Source organism: Macrotis lagotis, chromosome 7 (assembly GCF_037893015.1).
Source record: "Macrotis lagotis isolate mMagLag1 chromosome 7, bilby.v1.9.chrom.fasta, whole genome shotgun sequence".
Classification (NCBI taxonomy): Eukaryota; Metazoa; Chordata; class Mammalia; order Peramelemorphia; family Peramelidae; genus Macrotis; species Macrotis lagotis.
Genome location: NC_133664.1, coordinates 132,134,596 through 132,152,298, shown reverse-complemented (window position 1 = coordinate 132,152,298; position 17,703 = coordinate 132,134,596). Strand labels below are relative to the sequence as shown.

Below are 17,703 nucleotides of genomic sequence, written 5' to 3'. Positions count from 1 at the left end.
TTTTCTATTTCTCTTGGAGGTTTTGGATACAGAAGCTTCGATTTTTTCTACATCTGAGTATGTGTTTTGATTTTCCATAGGACTAAAGTAATTCTCTAATGGTCAGATTCTTCTTTTTTCTGTTGTTTACTCATTTCCTCAGTCCAAGACTGATTTACAGCACTTCCAAGGCTTTGGGTTTTTGTTGGGGGGGGACACCCCACTGGGACCTTTATTCCTCCAAGGTCTTAAGCTCTCTAGCCTGTGCTTTGATATATAGATGGACCAGTACTTCCCTCTGTCCTGGGGCTATAAGGAGAGATTCAGCTTGGTTATTTAGTATGGAAGCCCAAACTGCAATATGTGAGTGTAGGCAAAGAGCAGAGTCCTACCCCAGGGAGAGCAGAGAAATCTCTGCAGACATCCCTTACTCTCTCTAGGGGTGCAGGCTGCTTTCTCCTGATTCCTGCCAACCTACAGCTGGTGCTCCTCACTCCACACTCATTCTGGTGGAGTAGAGTTCTCTCACCACCCCTTCAAGCTATTACTGGTGATCTCTGGACTGGGCTGGACTGCTCTGAGCTGCAACCATGGTTTTTTTCCAACCCTGGTCCTGTGAAACACACCTTTCCTGTGGAACTTCTATGTTATCCTGGACTGGGAAAATGTATCACTCAGTCTTTCTGTGGGTTCTGCCCCTCTAAATTTTGGCTAGAGCCATCCTTTGTTTTTTGGGGGTTTGGGGGGGATTGGAGTTCCTGAGATATGTTGCCTTCATGCCTCCATCTTGGGTCTGCCCCCGTAAAACAATTTTCATAATTAGTGTTCTGATAAAGGAGTCGTTTCTATTATATATATATGTGTGTGTGTGTGTGTGTGTGTGTGTGTGTGTGTAAAACTATAAGAATATAAGCCATTCCCCAATTGATAAGTGGTCAAAGGATAAGATCAGAATTTTCAGATGAAGAAATTAGAGTTGTATATTGTCATATGAAAAAATGCTCTAAATAATTATTGATTAGAGAAATACAAATACAAATTAAAATACAAATATAAATTAAAACAACTCATACTGATCAGCTTGGCTAAAATGACAAAAAAGGGAAAATAATCAATGTTGGTGAGTATAAGGGAAAACTGGGACACCAATGCCTTGTTAATGGAGTTCTGAACTGATCCAACCATTATGGGGAGCTATTTGAAACAATGACTAGAGGGTACTAAATACCCTTTAATCTAACAATATCACTACTAGGTCTGTATCCCCAAAAAGTCATTAAAAAAAGGGAAAAGACCCACAGTACAAAAATATTTCTAGTAGTTCTTTTTGCAGTGTCAAAGAAATGGAAATTGTGGGGATATCCTTCAGCTAAACAAATTATGGTATATGAATGTAATGCAGTACTGTTGTTCTGTAAATTATGATTGGGCAAACTTCAGAAAGATTTGCACACTGAATGAAGTGAGTAGAACCAGGAGAACATTGTACCCTTAAAAGCAATATTGTGTGATAATCAATAATGGATTTGGCTCCTCTTAGCAGTTCAATGATCAAGGACAATTCTAAAAGACTTATGATGGAAAATGTCATCTACATCCAGAGAAAAAGCTATGGAGCCTGAATGCAGACTAAAGCATATTATTTTTGTTTTTAAAATTTGTTTTATATTTTTCTTTTTCTCATGGCTTCCCCCCTTTAGTTCTGAGTTTTCTTTCACAACATAACTAATATGGAAATACATTAAAAATGATTATACATGAATAAACTGTGTCAGATTATTTGCTGTCATGGGGAGGGAGGAAATAGGGGAGGGAAGGAGGAAGGAACATGGGGAACTCAAAAAGCTTACAAGAAGATGAATGTTGGAAAGTAGCTTGGCATGTAATTGGAAAAATAAAATAACATTTCAAAAAAAGAATATCCTCTGCCCCCACCCCTGAGAAGTATCCTGGATGAAGTTCAACAAAAGAACTATGAGAAATTCATTTTAAAATACTAAAATTATAAGCAAGAAGAAAAGGAGAAATGAGAAGGATAGAAAATAGTCACAATTTTCAGGAACATGAGGTATTTTGATTTAACTTTTCCACAGAGAGACATACAATAAAGTCTCATCACTCCATGCCCCTCTCCCCCCCACAAACCTTGAAAAGATCAAGTATATACCATTTAGTGATTATTCACTTATTTTAGTGTAATTCTTACCTCTCTCTGAAAGAAGTTCCAAGCATGAGTCAGCCACCGATACCTAGGTAAGCCATAGTTTGTCATTCTAGCTTTCAAAGTGACCATATCTGACCATTGAACTGGGACCTAAAGATCAAAAGCAAAAACACAAAAACAAATTAGGTTCTACTCTAAACACCCCATCCAAAATATTCATTTGTTAAAAAAAAAAGATATCCTATAATTGACATTTGTTCAGTTACTGAATTATATACAAATTCACTGATTGACTATGCTGTCAACCAGTTGGTGAAGGAGGCACCTACTTAATGGAGAACACTAGTTGCAGAAGGAAATAAAAGACACATTAGAAAGTTCTTCATTTCTATGTTTATATGTTAACAGAAAAGACAGGGGAAATAGCTACCTATAATCACAATAATTCAAAGTTAGTAAACAAACTACGCACAGAGAAGGACATAGGAATTTCAATCAATTTTCAGTTGGTTACTGAAGCTTTTTCAACTGTTTAAAGTCAGGTGGGAATAGACTAAAAAGAAAAGTAACCTTTGTTGAATATAGAAGGGAAAATGCTATATACTATACTAGAGAGGAGAGTGTTGTATAGATCACCAATTTCAATATTTCAATGACACAGAGTCATATCACAAGAAAGGTGTTTGTAAGCAATAATCTGGAACTGATTAGGCTGCTTACTGATCAAAATAAAACAAAAATGACTTCACCTGTTTCCCAGTCAGTTATTTGCAGAATAAAAGTCAAATTCCTTAGTATTGCATGCAAAGCCCTCCACAACTTGGCTGAACTTCCTTTCCAGCTTTATTTTCAACTATGCCTTTTTACAAACTTATGTTCCAGGTAAACTGGTTTAGTCCCTACTCCTTAATATACTGTGCCTATTTTTGCTTCTATACTTTTACTAATTCCATTTTTATCCTGCATTTTAAAAATATTTCACTGATGATTCTCTTTTTTGCTTTATTTATTATCATACACAAACTACCAGCAGCACCACCTTTTCCTTAGTAGAAATCCTGTCATAATAAATATATAGACTGACAAAATAAATCAATACATTAGTCATGTCTGACAACACCTCCTCAACTGCATTTACAATCCTATTTCTATTTTCCTAACGAAATCCTTTGTTCTAGTCAAACTAGTCTTATTATTTGTTCAATACATGCTAATTTCTACTTTTAAAAGTATTATGGCAAGATAAATTAAAGGTATTTGTCAATATCTTCGGAAGTGATGAGCAAATTCATAACAATTGAATTTTTAGAAAAGAAAATAAACTTAGAAATCATCTATCCAATTGAAACTGAAACAACTGATAGCTAGAAAGATTAACTTGCCCAACCTCATCCTGTTAATTGGCAGCAATGCTGAGAGTAGACATAAGTCTAACTCCTATGCCCTTACAAATGAGTCAGATTAGCTCACAGCTCCTGAAAGGTTCTTTTATTACCTAGACTATTTTAATTGTTTTGAAAAGTTCTTTAGTTAGCAAATGAGAATTTATATAAAGAGTTTTTGCAAACTCGAAAATTGTTATTATTATGTAGTTCTACTTGAACCTCAGGAAGTATGAAAGTAGAAGGAAATATTCCAGAGAATATTAGATTTATGCTTTGTTTGTCTTCCTGTAAAAGATTCTGATTCATGTATAAAATGCAAATGCTTTCTAATAGCTACAAAGGAAAGGTAAAAAGGTTTTAAATACATGTTTTCTATCTTTTTGCTAATGAGAGAATCCTAGCCTAGACAGGGAAAAATAAAACAAGACTAACAGAATAAGGAAGTCAGGAAGAAAACTGAAAATAATACCAAGAGGATGATAAGCAGAATAACAAAACAGATAAGAAAATCTGAACTGGAATTAAATAAAAGACATGAGAGAAAAGAATTCATATGGATGAAGGATATTTTATTTATAAAAGAACAAGGAAGGTCTATGGGTTCTACCTAATTATTAAAAGGGAAATTTCTTACTGACACTAGAACAAAATGTTGTGGCTAATGAATCCAGTTAAGGAATACAGAGACAAGACCATGAATTAGGTAATATGACACAGTAGCTGTTTTCAACATAATTGCTCCAACTTAACAACCCCCAAAAAAAGGAAATAACAACCCAAATTTATAGTAATTAAACCTGAATCAACAAGATAAGAAGGCAGAAATAACACTGGAGATCAAAGCATTGTGGAATAGAATCAGAACTAAAATACTTATAAGGTTCCAGTCATTTTGCCCATCAGCAGGACATCCAGTTAATGTAGGAAACCTCACTGGTGTGCATTTTAAGGTCTAGATATGGTGGCCCCTAACACCCTCATGATAGTGACTCAATCTGACCCCACTCCATAAAAAAATGGAAAAAGCTGATCATGGTCAGTCATAAGAAAGAAGAGTACAATTATTTGAGAGAGAGAGAGAGAGAGAGAGAGAGAGAGAGAGAGAGAGAGAGAGAGAGAGAGAGTGTGTGTGTGTGTGTGTGTGTGTGTGTGTGTGTGTGTGTGTGTGTGTGTGTGTGGAGATAGTGATTAGGGTGAGTGAATAATGTAGTACTGCACTTAGCTAGAGGGAAAGGCCATTCAATAACTAAGGAAAGAGGAAACAGGATCCTACTTGTGATCATTTATATATCAAGGAATTTACTTCAAAGAACTCAGAACCAGTCCTGGTTTGGGGGCGGGGGGGGGGAGAGTGAAGAGGATTCATGCAAAAGAAAAATGGATGCCAGAGCAGTGGAAAAAGCAAGGTTTGAAAAGTGAGAAGGAGCCAAGATAAACTACTGAGAATATAAGGAAATGGTCAAAACATAAAAGTAAAGAGAACTCCTAGACATAAACTTAGCTCCCAAGCAGACAATATGAACTACAAAACTCATCAAAAGAGAAGGAAAAATGAGTAAGAAACCCTCTCCCCTCCAGATATAAAAATGAATTAATGGGATATTTTGAAGTAATCAAAAAAAGAGAACAGTACAAATTCCCCAAAGAAAATCTAAAATGATCCAAAAAAGAAATAAAATCTTTAAGAGATAAAGATCAGGTCAAAAATCAAGGCTCTCAAAGAATAAAGCAAGCATCAAAGTAGAAAACTTACAACACATAATGAAGACTCCAAAACAATAATGCCTATTTCCAAAAACATAGAAGTAGACACAAAAATTGGAAAAAGAGAAGCAAAAGACAACCTTAATATTAATTCCATCTTTAATATCATTTGCAGAGTTAATTTAAGGATTAAAGACCTCTCAGGATAATGTGACATTAACATAAATCTTGGGGTGGCTAGGTGGTGCAGTGGATAGAGCAGTGGCCCTGGAGTCAGGAGGACCTGAGTTCAAATCCGATCTCAGACAGTTAATTACCTAGCTGCATAGCCTTGGACAAGCCACTTAAACCCACTGCCTTGCAAAAAAAACCTAAAAAAAACTAAAAAAAAAATATACAAAAAAATAAACCTTAAATATCATACATCAGGAAAAATATGAAATAACTATCTAGAAGTTAGTTGGACATAAGAGTTTACCATTCAAAATAGGCTATGCATCTAAAGACAACATAACAACTGAGAACTAATTAAATTCAAAGTATAGATGTAACAAAAGGACACAGAGGGCATCGATATTCAGATCCCTTGCTTAAGCCATCAACATACAGCCATTTCACGAAACAAAGTCTTATTAACAAAATATGCCACATCACAATTAACCTGAGACCAATTTTAGAGAGAAACAAGATAAGCCATTGAGGATCTGGTGCAAAATGTTGAGATTTATATATATATATTAGTGTATCCTTTTATAAGTTTTATGTGAAGTTGAAATGCTATAAAATTTGGCAAATACTAAAGGTGTATGGAACTTTCTTTGTCAAGGCTATTAGTAAACAAGCTAAACACTTGCCTCCCCCCAGAACCAAAAAAGAAAAAAGAAAACTGGCAGTTGGAGAGCTATGGAAAAACTTTTGTAGCATCAATAGATTCAGGTTTATCATTCATGACTCATAAATAATAAATTTACAGCTGTGGGTACTTAAAAACTATCAACTATAGTTCCTTTAAGTTTACAAATGAAAGAATACAGGTTAAGTGACTTATCCAAGTTTACACATGCAATGAGAAGTAGAAGAGGGATTTCAATTCAAATGCAGAAGCAGAGATAGAACTTAAATCTCAGTCCAAAATCCAATACTGTTTTGTTGGGGGGGGTTCAACAAATTTTATTTACTAGTGAGTAATTGAGGGAACAATAAACAGGTACCACAATGAAACATCCCTAACTGCTTAATAGAATTTTACAAATATATATCTATTCAAGAACTTTATGAGGCAGTTAGCACCATCAAAAATGCCATGAGCTGCTACAGATGGCATTATATTGTTGTGTCCTGTATGAGATAAACAGAGACACAAAGTTTTGAGCATGATCAATTTCTTAGTAAGGTGTACCAAAAAAAAAAAAATGGACCTTGATTTCCTCAGTAAAGCTAAGATCCAAAAGTGAGAAAAGGCTGACCATTTTAGTTTTTAGGAAAGTACAGAACAAAGAACTGGACTTCCCAGTTGAGGAACATATTATAATTGGCTAAAAAAATTCTACAACGAAAATGGTGAAATTTGTATGATTGATTAGAGAGAGGAGGAATGGGAGACAATATGATTAACTGAAATCTGGGAAGGATGTATTAACAACAACCCATTCCTTCTGTCTTATGGACTTAAGAAATGTTTACTGCTTACCTCCTGCAAGGTTAGAGATAGTGGACCAGACTTCTTTGGATTTTAACTCAGACATCCTTGAAGGATAGGCTTGGCAATGTAAAGATACTAAATCAGACTCTTTAGGTCCACCTGCATTCTTCAAGGACAATAGGCCTTGACCCAAGAACAGAACCATGTTTAACAAGACAACTGAATCTCTATCCTGAATTGACTCTAATTTAACTCAGTTGAACTCTGAACTAAGTTTAGAAACAAAGAACCATGACTCAGGAAGTTATAAGACAAAATTAACTAAGCAATTAATTAATTAATTATATGTAGGATCAATTAAAAGATGAAACTGAATCAATCTGATTATTTAAAGATCAATGAGTGTCTAAACTGCAAATCTGAATTTAGTTCCACAAGTTGTGTGTGTGTGGGGGGGAGGGGGTTAATACAGTTGGTATAAAAATATCTCCTTTGTAAATATTTTAAGGTTTAATTTTAATAATTCAGAGACTAGTCAAATATCACTAAAATTATCCATGTTTAATATTACATATGTAAATACTTGCACATCTAACATTCAATTTGACTTTAATATCAGGAAATAGAGTCAACTGTTATTTAATCCCTTGACTTTGAAAAACAACATAAAGAGTACTATTCAACAGATATTTCTAGGACAAGGGAAATAAATTTACTTTGAGAAGTGCTCTCCAATGCATGGAAACCAAGTTGATAGATTTATTTTTGAGGATGAGGACAATTTAAAAAGAGTGCTGACTTTACCAGCTATGTACATAGTAGCAGCAGGATCAATTCTTAGAATCAACTGGCTTCATCTTACCCCTCAAGAGAGCTACCATCTGGACTCACAGCAAGAGTGAAATTTTTTAATGTAAAAAGTACACCTATATTTTCTTTCAGTTTTGTAAACCAGTACAATTATAGAAATTTAGTTTTTAAGGAACTGTTTATTATTTTATGTTTAACAGAGTCTGCCCAAGCTTTTTAATTTTGTGGATGGAAGAAATTAGTCATAAGTTCTTCCTTCAAGCTTAAAGCTGTCATAAATTGGAAGCATGCATATTTATACAGGGTCTCAGATTTGAACAGTTGCCAAAACATACTCTGCACATGCCATTTTAAATGCTTTAAAAAGTTTAATCTGTAATTTTCATTTAGTTTTCAAAGCTTTCTTACATCAAAATAGCAAATTCACCATCAAATCTCTAGTCAAAGAAACAATACTGCCCAAATATGAATACACAATTGCCAAAAATTCCTTTGGTTTTGTATGAGCAAAACCAAAAATCTCTTCTCCTCCTACCTTCCCCTTCTTCCAGGAACATAATTGCTATGTGACACCTATGTTTTGGATGATAGGTTGAAAAGAATTATATATAAATATATATATATATATATATATATATATATATATATAGTAAAAAAAAGTCTTTTTTCTTCAAAGATTTGAGTCATAGCAAAAACAAGATTATTCTTTCATTCAATTATTTATTTAACAAGCATTTATTAAAGACCGACTATAAGCAAACCAATTCTTTGAGGTGCATGGAATTAGAAAAGAAGATTATGTAAAGGTGCCCATCCTATTCTTTAAAAAAGTATAAAGTACAAATTTTAATTATTAAATACTTTTCTAGGATTTAATAAAAATCTACATTTACTGGTTATACTAATAAGTTGAAAAATTAAATCAGCAAAACAAAACAAAAACCCTGAATCTGAGCTAGTCAATCAGGTCATGTGTATATTTTGAATAGACACCCCAGATGCACCATAAACTGGGTACAGAATTAAAGAGGAGGAGGAGAACCAGCTGGATTGAATTTAGTAAACTGAACAGTACCTTTAATGACCTCAGGTTTCTCTCTGAAACAAAGACTCATCTCTTTAATACTAATATTATTTCAGGGAATGCTATGTGTCTGTGGAGCATGGAATATCACAGTCTCCAAAGGAAAAAAGTTGCAGGTCATCAAAAGGACAATAGAAAGTTACATGGTGACCAAAAGCTGAAACATATTACTAATGAACAAGTACAGAGCAAAATTAGATATGGTCAATGTATTGATTTGTTTTGCTTGAATACACATTTTCCTTAAAAAGGAGGATTTCTGTGGATGGGTAAAGGGTGCATTAGTGAGAAATGACAGAAATAACAAAAAAAAAGGGCAGGGGGAGGAGCATTAATTAGAGCATCCCAGAGAACATACACAGCACTTTTTTTTTTAGGTTTTTGCAAGGCAAATGGGGTTAAGTGGCTAAGTGGCTTGCCCAAGGCCACACAGCTAGGTAATTATTAAGTGTTTGAGACCGGATTTGAACCCAGGTACTCCTGACTCCAGGGCTGGTGCTTTATCCACTGCGCCACCTAGCCGCCCCTACAGCACTCTTCTTAACCATATTGTTGAAAAACTGTATGACCAGGAAAGGAACTGGGCTAGTGATGAAGTGAGAACAAAGGATAACCTTTTGAATTAGATAAAATCATGGTCATATTATGTCATATATTGGCACCCACACAATGCCAAGATACATAAGGGAAAATTCCCAGATGGTGAAGTGAACCCCTGTGGAATATTTATAATAGAAGGGCATAAACAAGTCACATGAGATGAGAAGAGATGGATAGAGAGCGACCTGTACCTCCTGGAGATACTCAACCCATGTTGAAATTAAAACATCTGTGAATGAACATTTCAAAAAAATCACTAAAAATTAGTATTCAAAACCTCATCATTCAAAACCTTCTATTAAAAAAGTCTATTCACCTAAATGAATGTCTGACAAGTCATGCAAGCAAGAGAGTTTAGGAACATGGTAATGTGGATTAACATTGTTGCAGGATGCTTTTCAAATGTTACTTTCATGTGTAATCAAACACATGAGATTGGGTGACTCCAGCTTCAAGGACAGTATGTAAAAGAAAAAAATAGAAATAAATTACCTGATATTTTAAAGATGCTAAAACTACCCATGAAGAGATGGAGTTTGGTGAAGATTTTTGGTCAAAGGGAATATGAGAAAGGTGCTGACTTCCACTACAATGGCAGACAGAATTGTTATTACAAGTTGTGGAGCTAAAAATCTCCCACCACTGATGCTCCTGATTAAGCTACCAACAATTAGACTAAACATTTTAGGTTTATAAGATTTGCATGAAGAAAATGTCACAAAAGAATTATTTCAGCATAATAAGATTTTAATTTTGAAATCTATAAAATTCTTAACCCAGAAGGACAAATAGCAAAAAAGACAAAAAGGGAAAACATTTTAAATACTGTGCATTCTAATGAAATCTACCCAGGACATTTTAACTTTGTATCTAGGTTTGCATGGATTTTAAAATATTTCACATGAGACATATAGTTTGATTTTTAAATTTTCATTTCATAATCATACTATGTAAATTATGTAGATATCACTAATTTAGTACTAAAATATGTACTTGTAATGAAAATATGTCATGATGTATAATAAAAAAACTAATGCTTACTCGAAAAACAAGATTAAGGCATCAAAAAGAAATGTTTTGCATTTAAAAATACATGTACAGAAAATATCATAAAGAGAACATATATCTCCATAATATCAATAAGCTATGTAAATAATGTATTACATTCTTAACAATGTTTACAAGCCTAATGAATAAAGCTATTTTTCTACAGTGGAAGTTAAATACCTGGGGAAGAGGTTAGGACAAATGAAGCAAATATCAAAGCGAACCTCACATGACAAAATGTAAATAAAATTTTACAATGCATCCCAACAGGAAAAATGATTTTCAAATGTGATATAAAAAGCAAATACTATTTTGAATTTGAAAAAAGAGAACATTATCCTTATTTCCCTAAACCATATCAGTTGAAGAAGGAAGGAAACAAAATGAAGGAGAAAGTTGTTTTCAGGTAACTATAATACAGATGATGAAATGTTTATACATGGAATCTAAAATCTCTTCAAACTATATTTGTTAGCAAACTGGAGGATAGTTTGAAACTGTGAAACATAGTGGCATGTGCTCTCTACTGACAAGTATCTATTTAGTATTGCCTAAAACTTCCAAGTGATACTCAAGGAAAACCCAAAATAAATTCAACATATGGGTCTCTGATGTTAAAAATCTTCTCAGAACTTTATCAAATGTGTTTTTAAAGCAGAAAATCTATCATATATATATATATATATATATATATGTATATGTGTATGTGTATTTGTATATATATATCTGCTAAACAACTCCCAAATGAGACTAAACCTCCCCCCCCCCACTTTTTTTTTGGAAACTGGCTCAACTCAAATTTTAGAATAATTTTGTTCCCTTTGAACTTACCATAACTTCTTGCTCATAGGTCCAAACACCACAGGCTAGCTCCACACAGAAAATCACAAGCAAACTTCCAAAGTACTACAGAAAAAGTATAGGATAAAAGTATATTAGTGGAGTATAATTAAACTAAATTTCTGCTATCAAAATCAGGTTAAATATCTTTAGTGCCATATTTATCTGAAGGAAAAGAAAACAGATGTCAATCATTAATGAAATAAGGTGAGACTCTCATCAATTAGATGGGGGATAATATCTTACAATTTTTTTTTATTTTTTTAGGTTTTTGCAAGGCAACTGGGGTTAAGTGGCTTGCCCAAGGCCACACAGCTAGGTAATTATTAAGTATCTGAGACTGGATTTGAACCCAGGTACTCCTGACTCCAGGGCTGATTTTCTATCCACTGTGCCACCTAGCTGCCCCATTATCTTACAAATTTAAAAGATCTGCAAAGGACATTCATTCTGAGCAAAATAGGCCATTGTTTATTAATCACTTTATGGAAAAATGCCCTTGAGAGACTTCAGTACTTCATTAGTTGAACATTTGAATTTCTATGCTAAAGTCTAATAAAACTATATACACCAAATCCAAATTGTGGGCCATAAAACAATGTTTACATAAACCAAAACCTAGATCTAACCAAGTATGATACAGATATTTATATTTGCTGTCCTCCTTGGCAGGCTTAACTCTCATTATTCCTTATAAGTGAAGATCCATCAATACTTAGAAGCTACAGAAAAACCTAATTTCATCATATGCAATCAATTAACAAATCATTATTAGGTGTGTCTGCTATGTGTGGAAACACACAACTAATAATGATTTGTTAATTGAACAAGATTGATAGGTTTTTCTGTGATTTGCAAAATATGAGAAGTAAAAAACACTATAAAATAAATAACTGACTCAAAGTATGATTCTTTTTTATTCTTTTCTGTCATTTGACCCTTACATACAAAAGTCTCTAATTCTTTCTGCTCTAATAATGTTATATATAATTTCAGGCTCCATGCCATTTGTTAACAATTGCATTATTTGTAAACTTTAATTTGAAGCCTTCAAAGTATAAGTTTGTTAGCAGAAAATAAATATATAAATATAATATAATATTATTTATATGTATATATATATTTAAACATAACAGGGAAGTCACAATTTTTTCCAAGTCTTCTTGTAACAAAATTCCAGCCAGAAAGCAATATTTTAAAATTATCTTATGTTTTAATGAGATCAAAAGTCCAGATCAAACAGCTTTCTTAAGCAATTTATCCTGTAAAAATATTTTAATTTAACAAGGTAGGTCACACACCCAATCATCTCCCTAATCCCTAATATTTTAAAATATATCACATCTGAAAAGAAACAATAGATGTAGATGTCATATAATTGATTAAAATGAAATCAAGGATGGCCAAAGGAATGGTTGGTAAAGGCAGTTTTATTTCCTTTGCTTGACATAGAATGATTTTATGCAGAGCTTTCTTTCCTTTCATTTCTCTTCCTTCCTCTCCTCTCCCCTCTATTTAAGCCACATCTTGTTTAGTCCAGCCTTAACCTTCTTGGATCACAAGAAAGCTAGCAGGTGCTTGGTTCCTAGGGCAGAAAGGGTCCCTTAAAAGCACAGAGTCATGAGATAATTGCCACAATTCATTATAATCAGATGTTGTTCTACTTAGTGGAGGAAGAATTAAGGAGGTAACAGTGGCAGGTATAAAGACAACAAACATATTTCTTTATATTAAATGGATTGCTTTGGGTGTACTCTGAATTTGGCTAGAACAAAGTACCTTTACTATTCATCCAAGTTTTTTTCCTAAAATATTCTTTCAGTGTAGATACAAAAATATCATGGATCCATTAAAAATTCTTTGTTCACATGAAAATATATGTCTCTGAAAGTTCTCAGATGATTCCATTCTCCAGTTCTCAAATGTTTAATTTTATGCAAATGATCAATTGTCCTTATTAAGTTCAAATCCAACAGTATTTTATTTACTAGCAACAGTTTTATCAACAATCTTATTGTTCAGGTTATAAGCCATGTTCTTCAATTCAATTTCTAAAAAATCCACAAAATTGTTCTTTACTTCAAGGTCATTAGACTTGTTTTTGTTATAGTTTTTGGTGTGTTTTTCTAGAAGATCGATCTAGTCTACTAATCCCATGACAAGTTTTAAAGGTCAGCACCATCCTTCAGAAAGTCCTCATTGCACAATCAGCTATATTTAATTGTAATTTTTTTCCTTCCCAACTATCCAGGAGCCAGAGCCAGAGACACCCTAAGATTACTTATCTTACTGAGACTGCCTCTGATAAAACATAGTCCATATATTACTGTTAAGTCAGGTGCAGATTAAGGTTTTACTTAATAGTTTAATTTAATAATCATAGAAGTTGAAATTTAAATGTAAATATAGCTCCATCCTTTCACCTTTTCTTTAAGATTGAATTGTAGGCCCTCTCAGCAGTCCAGAGAGCTAGGACAACTGTATTAGACTAAGGACAATATTATCCCCATCTAGAGGAAGAAAAACAACACACACACACACACACACACACACACACACACACACACACACACACCAGCAACAACCCTTTAGAATTTTATGAACATTTTATAAAAATTATCTCTTATGCATCTTTCCCTTCATGCTAATTTCTCATATTGAAAACTACCAATCTGTAAACGTGTTTATCAAAATATGTATATACAATGCTAATCTGATTGTTCTCCACCAAGTGGAGGGGGGTGCAAAGGGAGGGTGGAAAGACATTCGGTAACTTAAAAATATACATGTGCATATGGATGAAAAGAAATAAATTTAAAGAAAAAAATAAAATGAAAAAAAGATTGAATCAATCCTCAGAAAAGAACTATTCCTAGACAGCAGAACTGTTTGTCATTAGCATCACTAATTTGAAGTCCTGCTACATTTTAGGCAACTTCTCTACACCAAAAAGAGGAAAGCTTCAATAAAACACCAATCAAATGTTTTGGCTGTTAAATCAAATCCTCGTGATTGACACTCTCCATGGTAACATGAGTTTACTTGAATGTTTCAGATTTGAACTGTATATGCTATACAGTTGTTCAGGTTGATTTCTCGATATTTTGTAAAATTGTCATGTCACTTCCAAGTGGCCTCTTTATGGACACTAGACACAAAGAAAATTTGCTTCCTGACAGTGCTCTAGTCTTGTTTCCTCACCTTCCCTGTTATACATGATCCTTCCTTTGCTTTTTTCTTTAGTATATGAATGTTCAAGTTCCCTCTTCACCCAACTTGAAATCTTCCTGACTCCATGAAGCACTTATAATTTCATTTGTTCTTCAATATGACCATGCCAAGTTAATAATGCATTATTATCTCTATCAAATATAAGAGGAAACAGAATCAGGCTAAATGATTTTATGCAGTCATTTGAATTGGAACTATAATTTTTTTTAAATTATAAGACCTCGTGTACCTTGATATTATATAACAAACAATTCAATACTCAACACTTCAAAGTTTTCCATTCCTTTCCAGTCACAGAATTGGGGAATTAAACTGTCTTTCTCACAAAGTTCTCCTTTCCTGATCAGTATGAATATTATGTCATTCATACTGGGCAGTATGGTTTGTACTGTATTCTGAGTCACTTTTGCTGTCAACATAATAATTACATTCATAACACAAATGTTTGATTATTTTCTCCCAACTACATTGCCATCCATTTCCCTCTTCCAAGTATTTGAGTTGCCTTGACATTATGCCCTGTCCACTTTGAACTTTCTCCTCCACCATTCACTTGCTTGTTTTTCTTAACTGTATGCTCCTTACCAAACATAATCCAACTGAACTACTCAACCATTTATATAGAACTTCCACCTCTGTTGATCAACTTCCTTTAACTCAGAAAATAGCAAGGCCCCTGTCATTGAAAGTCATCAAATAGAAACTGAACAACTAGTGATTAATGCTTCAGGAGACACATTTAGACCATTAGATCTTTAAGGTCCAAGATAGTAATACTTGAATTCAAATCCAGCTTCTTATTTTACTAGCTTTGTAACACTGGGCAAGTCACTTAACCTGTGTCCCTAAGTTTCCTCATTTGTAAAATAGGGGTAACAATCATACTTATCTCCCAGGATGGTTTTGAGAATCGAATGAGATAATATAGTAAGCCCTATATAAAAGTTATTTTTTTTAGGTTTTTGCAAGGCAAATGGGGTTAAGTAGTTTGCCCAAGGCCACACAGCTAGGTAATTATTAAGTGTCTGGACCGGATTTGAACCCAGGTACTCCTGACTCCAAGGCCGGTGCTTTATCCACTACACCACCTAGCCGCCCCTATAAAAGTTATTATTAAAAAATTGGATCTGTGTTAGTATTTTGTCATGTAAGGCAGATTTTTATTAGTGTATGTGTTTTTTATCTGAACTTGTAATTTTATCACTGTAGGAACTGCCAAAAAGAAAATTCTATACAATAAAATTTTTACACACTTTTTGCAATATTCTAATTTAATCATTAGACTAAGATTTCAATCCAGAATATATGTACAACTTATATTTAGAACTATTTAGATTCAGATATATACATACATACATACACTCTCCCTATTCAAATAAATATTATATATGCACCCATATAATGCTGTGAGAATAGTGGATTCAGACCTGTAATTTTATAAGTGTGGGGAGTGCCCAGTATGGAAACTCCTTCCACAGCACAGATTTTGTAACTTATAGTCTTATAGAGTTGAATAGGCTCTCTGAGAGATTAATGACTTACCTATGGTCAGGATGCTAGTATGTTTTTGGAGTTGAGGCTTAAATCCAAGATCAGTCCTGTAACCCTAAGCTACAACTGCTCCTCAGCGCGCACGTGCATGCGCGCGCACGCACACACACACACACACACACACACACACACACACACACACACTTTCTCAAAGTTTTCCTTTTCCATTCATTCTGCCATTATCCTTCAGTATAAATGTTGATATTTATAATATGCTGTCCCTCAAATCTATCTGCTTTGATATTCATATTCATCATGTCATTATCAATCATCATAATCTTCATCATCATCATCATCAAATAAAACCTCTGAAACACTGAATTCCCCCCCCCCCCATTACAATATCCTCTCTTACTATCTTTCTCACAAACAGTATTCCATTCATTTTTGGTCTTTAGTCTCACTGTTGTTTAGTCCTGTTCTTTGTGAGTCTATGCAGGGTTTTCTTGGCAAAGATACTAGATTGGTTTGCCATTTTCTTCTCCAGCTCATTCTACAGATGAAGAACTTAGGTAAACAGGGCTATGTGATTTGTCCAAGGTCATAAAGCTAGTAGGTGTCTGAATTCAGATTTGAACTCAGATCCTCCTGATTCTAGGTCTGTTCCTCTATCTACTGTACCACTGAGTTGCCTCTTTACTCTCATTAAATCAGTCCTTTGTGCCTTCCCTATTCTCCTAACCATGCTGTCTTTTTTTGTTTTTATTTTTGTAAGGCAATGGGGTCAAGTGACTTGCCCAAGGTCACACAGCTAGGTAATTATTAAGTGTCTGAGGTCAAATCTGAACTCAGATCCTCTCAACTCCAAGGCTGGTGCTCTATCCACTATGCCACCTCACTGCTCCCTTCCCATCTTTTTTGAATTTCCTGCAGTCTTTTAGCTTTTACTCTGTAATAGGGACTATGTTAAAATTGAATCTTGTTCTGATTCTGACTACCTCTTTGCACTTCTAGTCAGTATGGTAACTAAGTTTATAAGTAACAAGTATAAAGTTACAATTCAGGAGCTAAGATTGAGACTGTCCCAAAGAACAAAGGAGTATAATTTGCAAAGTATATTAAATAAAAGTCAAATATTGCATCCTGATCTATGTGCTAAATTACGGGAGCCATCTAGGTCTTGCTGTTAGGACAGTTTGGTCTATGTTAATCTCAGATAAATTCCAGAAATCCACAATAAGACCAAATATGCTGAAAACTTTAGGATGATATAGCTATGTTGATGAACTAATCTCAAGGTGATGTCTTCCATTAAAATCCTATAAAAATTAGACCCTAAAATATTTCCCCTCACTTTATACCCAGTTCTCTTCCATTTCCATTTGGACCCACAGAGCCAAGTACTCCCACCTCTAATCCAAATCCAATAAATTACACTCTTACTCTCTCTCTCTCTCTCTCTCTCTCTCTCTCTCTCTCTCTCTCTCTCTCTCCCTTCTCTTACCTATGCTGTCTGCCTTTCTCTACAACCCATCCCCCATTATATTGGCATCTGCTCTGTACCCTCAACTTTTGTGCCACTGTTTCTAATCTTTTTGTGCCATTTCTCCTTGCACTTTCTGTGCCTTATTAAAGTATTATTGAAACATTACTCCTGCTACCATTGTGGTCTTTCCCTGTATTCATAATTTCATATATTAATTGGTAATTCAGTGACATTTTAATA

General features: G+C 34.1%; 1 protein-coding gene across 2 annotated transcripts in view; it reads right to left on the bottom strand.

The window, feature by feature from the left end:
- TSPAN12 (tetraspanin 12) overlaps nt 1-17,703 on the bottom strand; it is a 101,044-nt gene that overhangs the window by 33,959 nt on the left and 49,382 nt on the right. For both annotated transcript variants that reach the window (XM_074193824.1, XM_074193825.1), the window contains 2 exons: nt 11,247-11,321; nt 2,186-2,293 (listed from right to left, as the gene is read on the bottom strand). In XM_074193824.1, the coding sequence (XP_074049925.1) occupies nt 2,186-2,293; nt 11,247-11,321 (183 nt within the window). The remainder of the gene's footprint in view (nt 1-2,185; nt 2,294-11,246; nt 11,322-17,703) is intronic.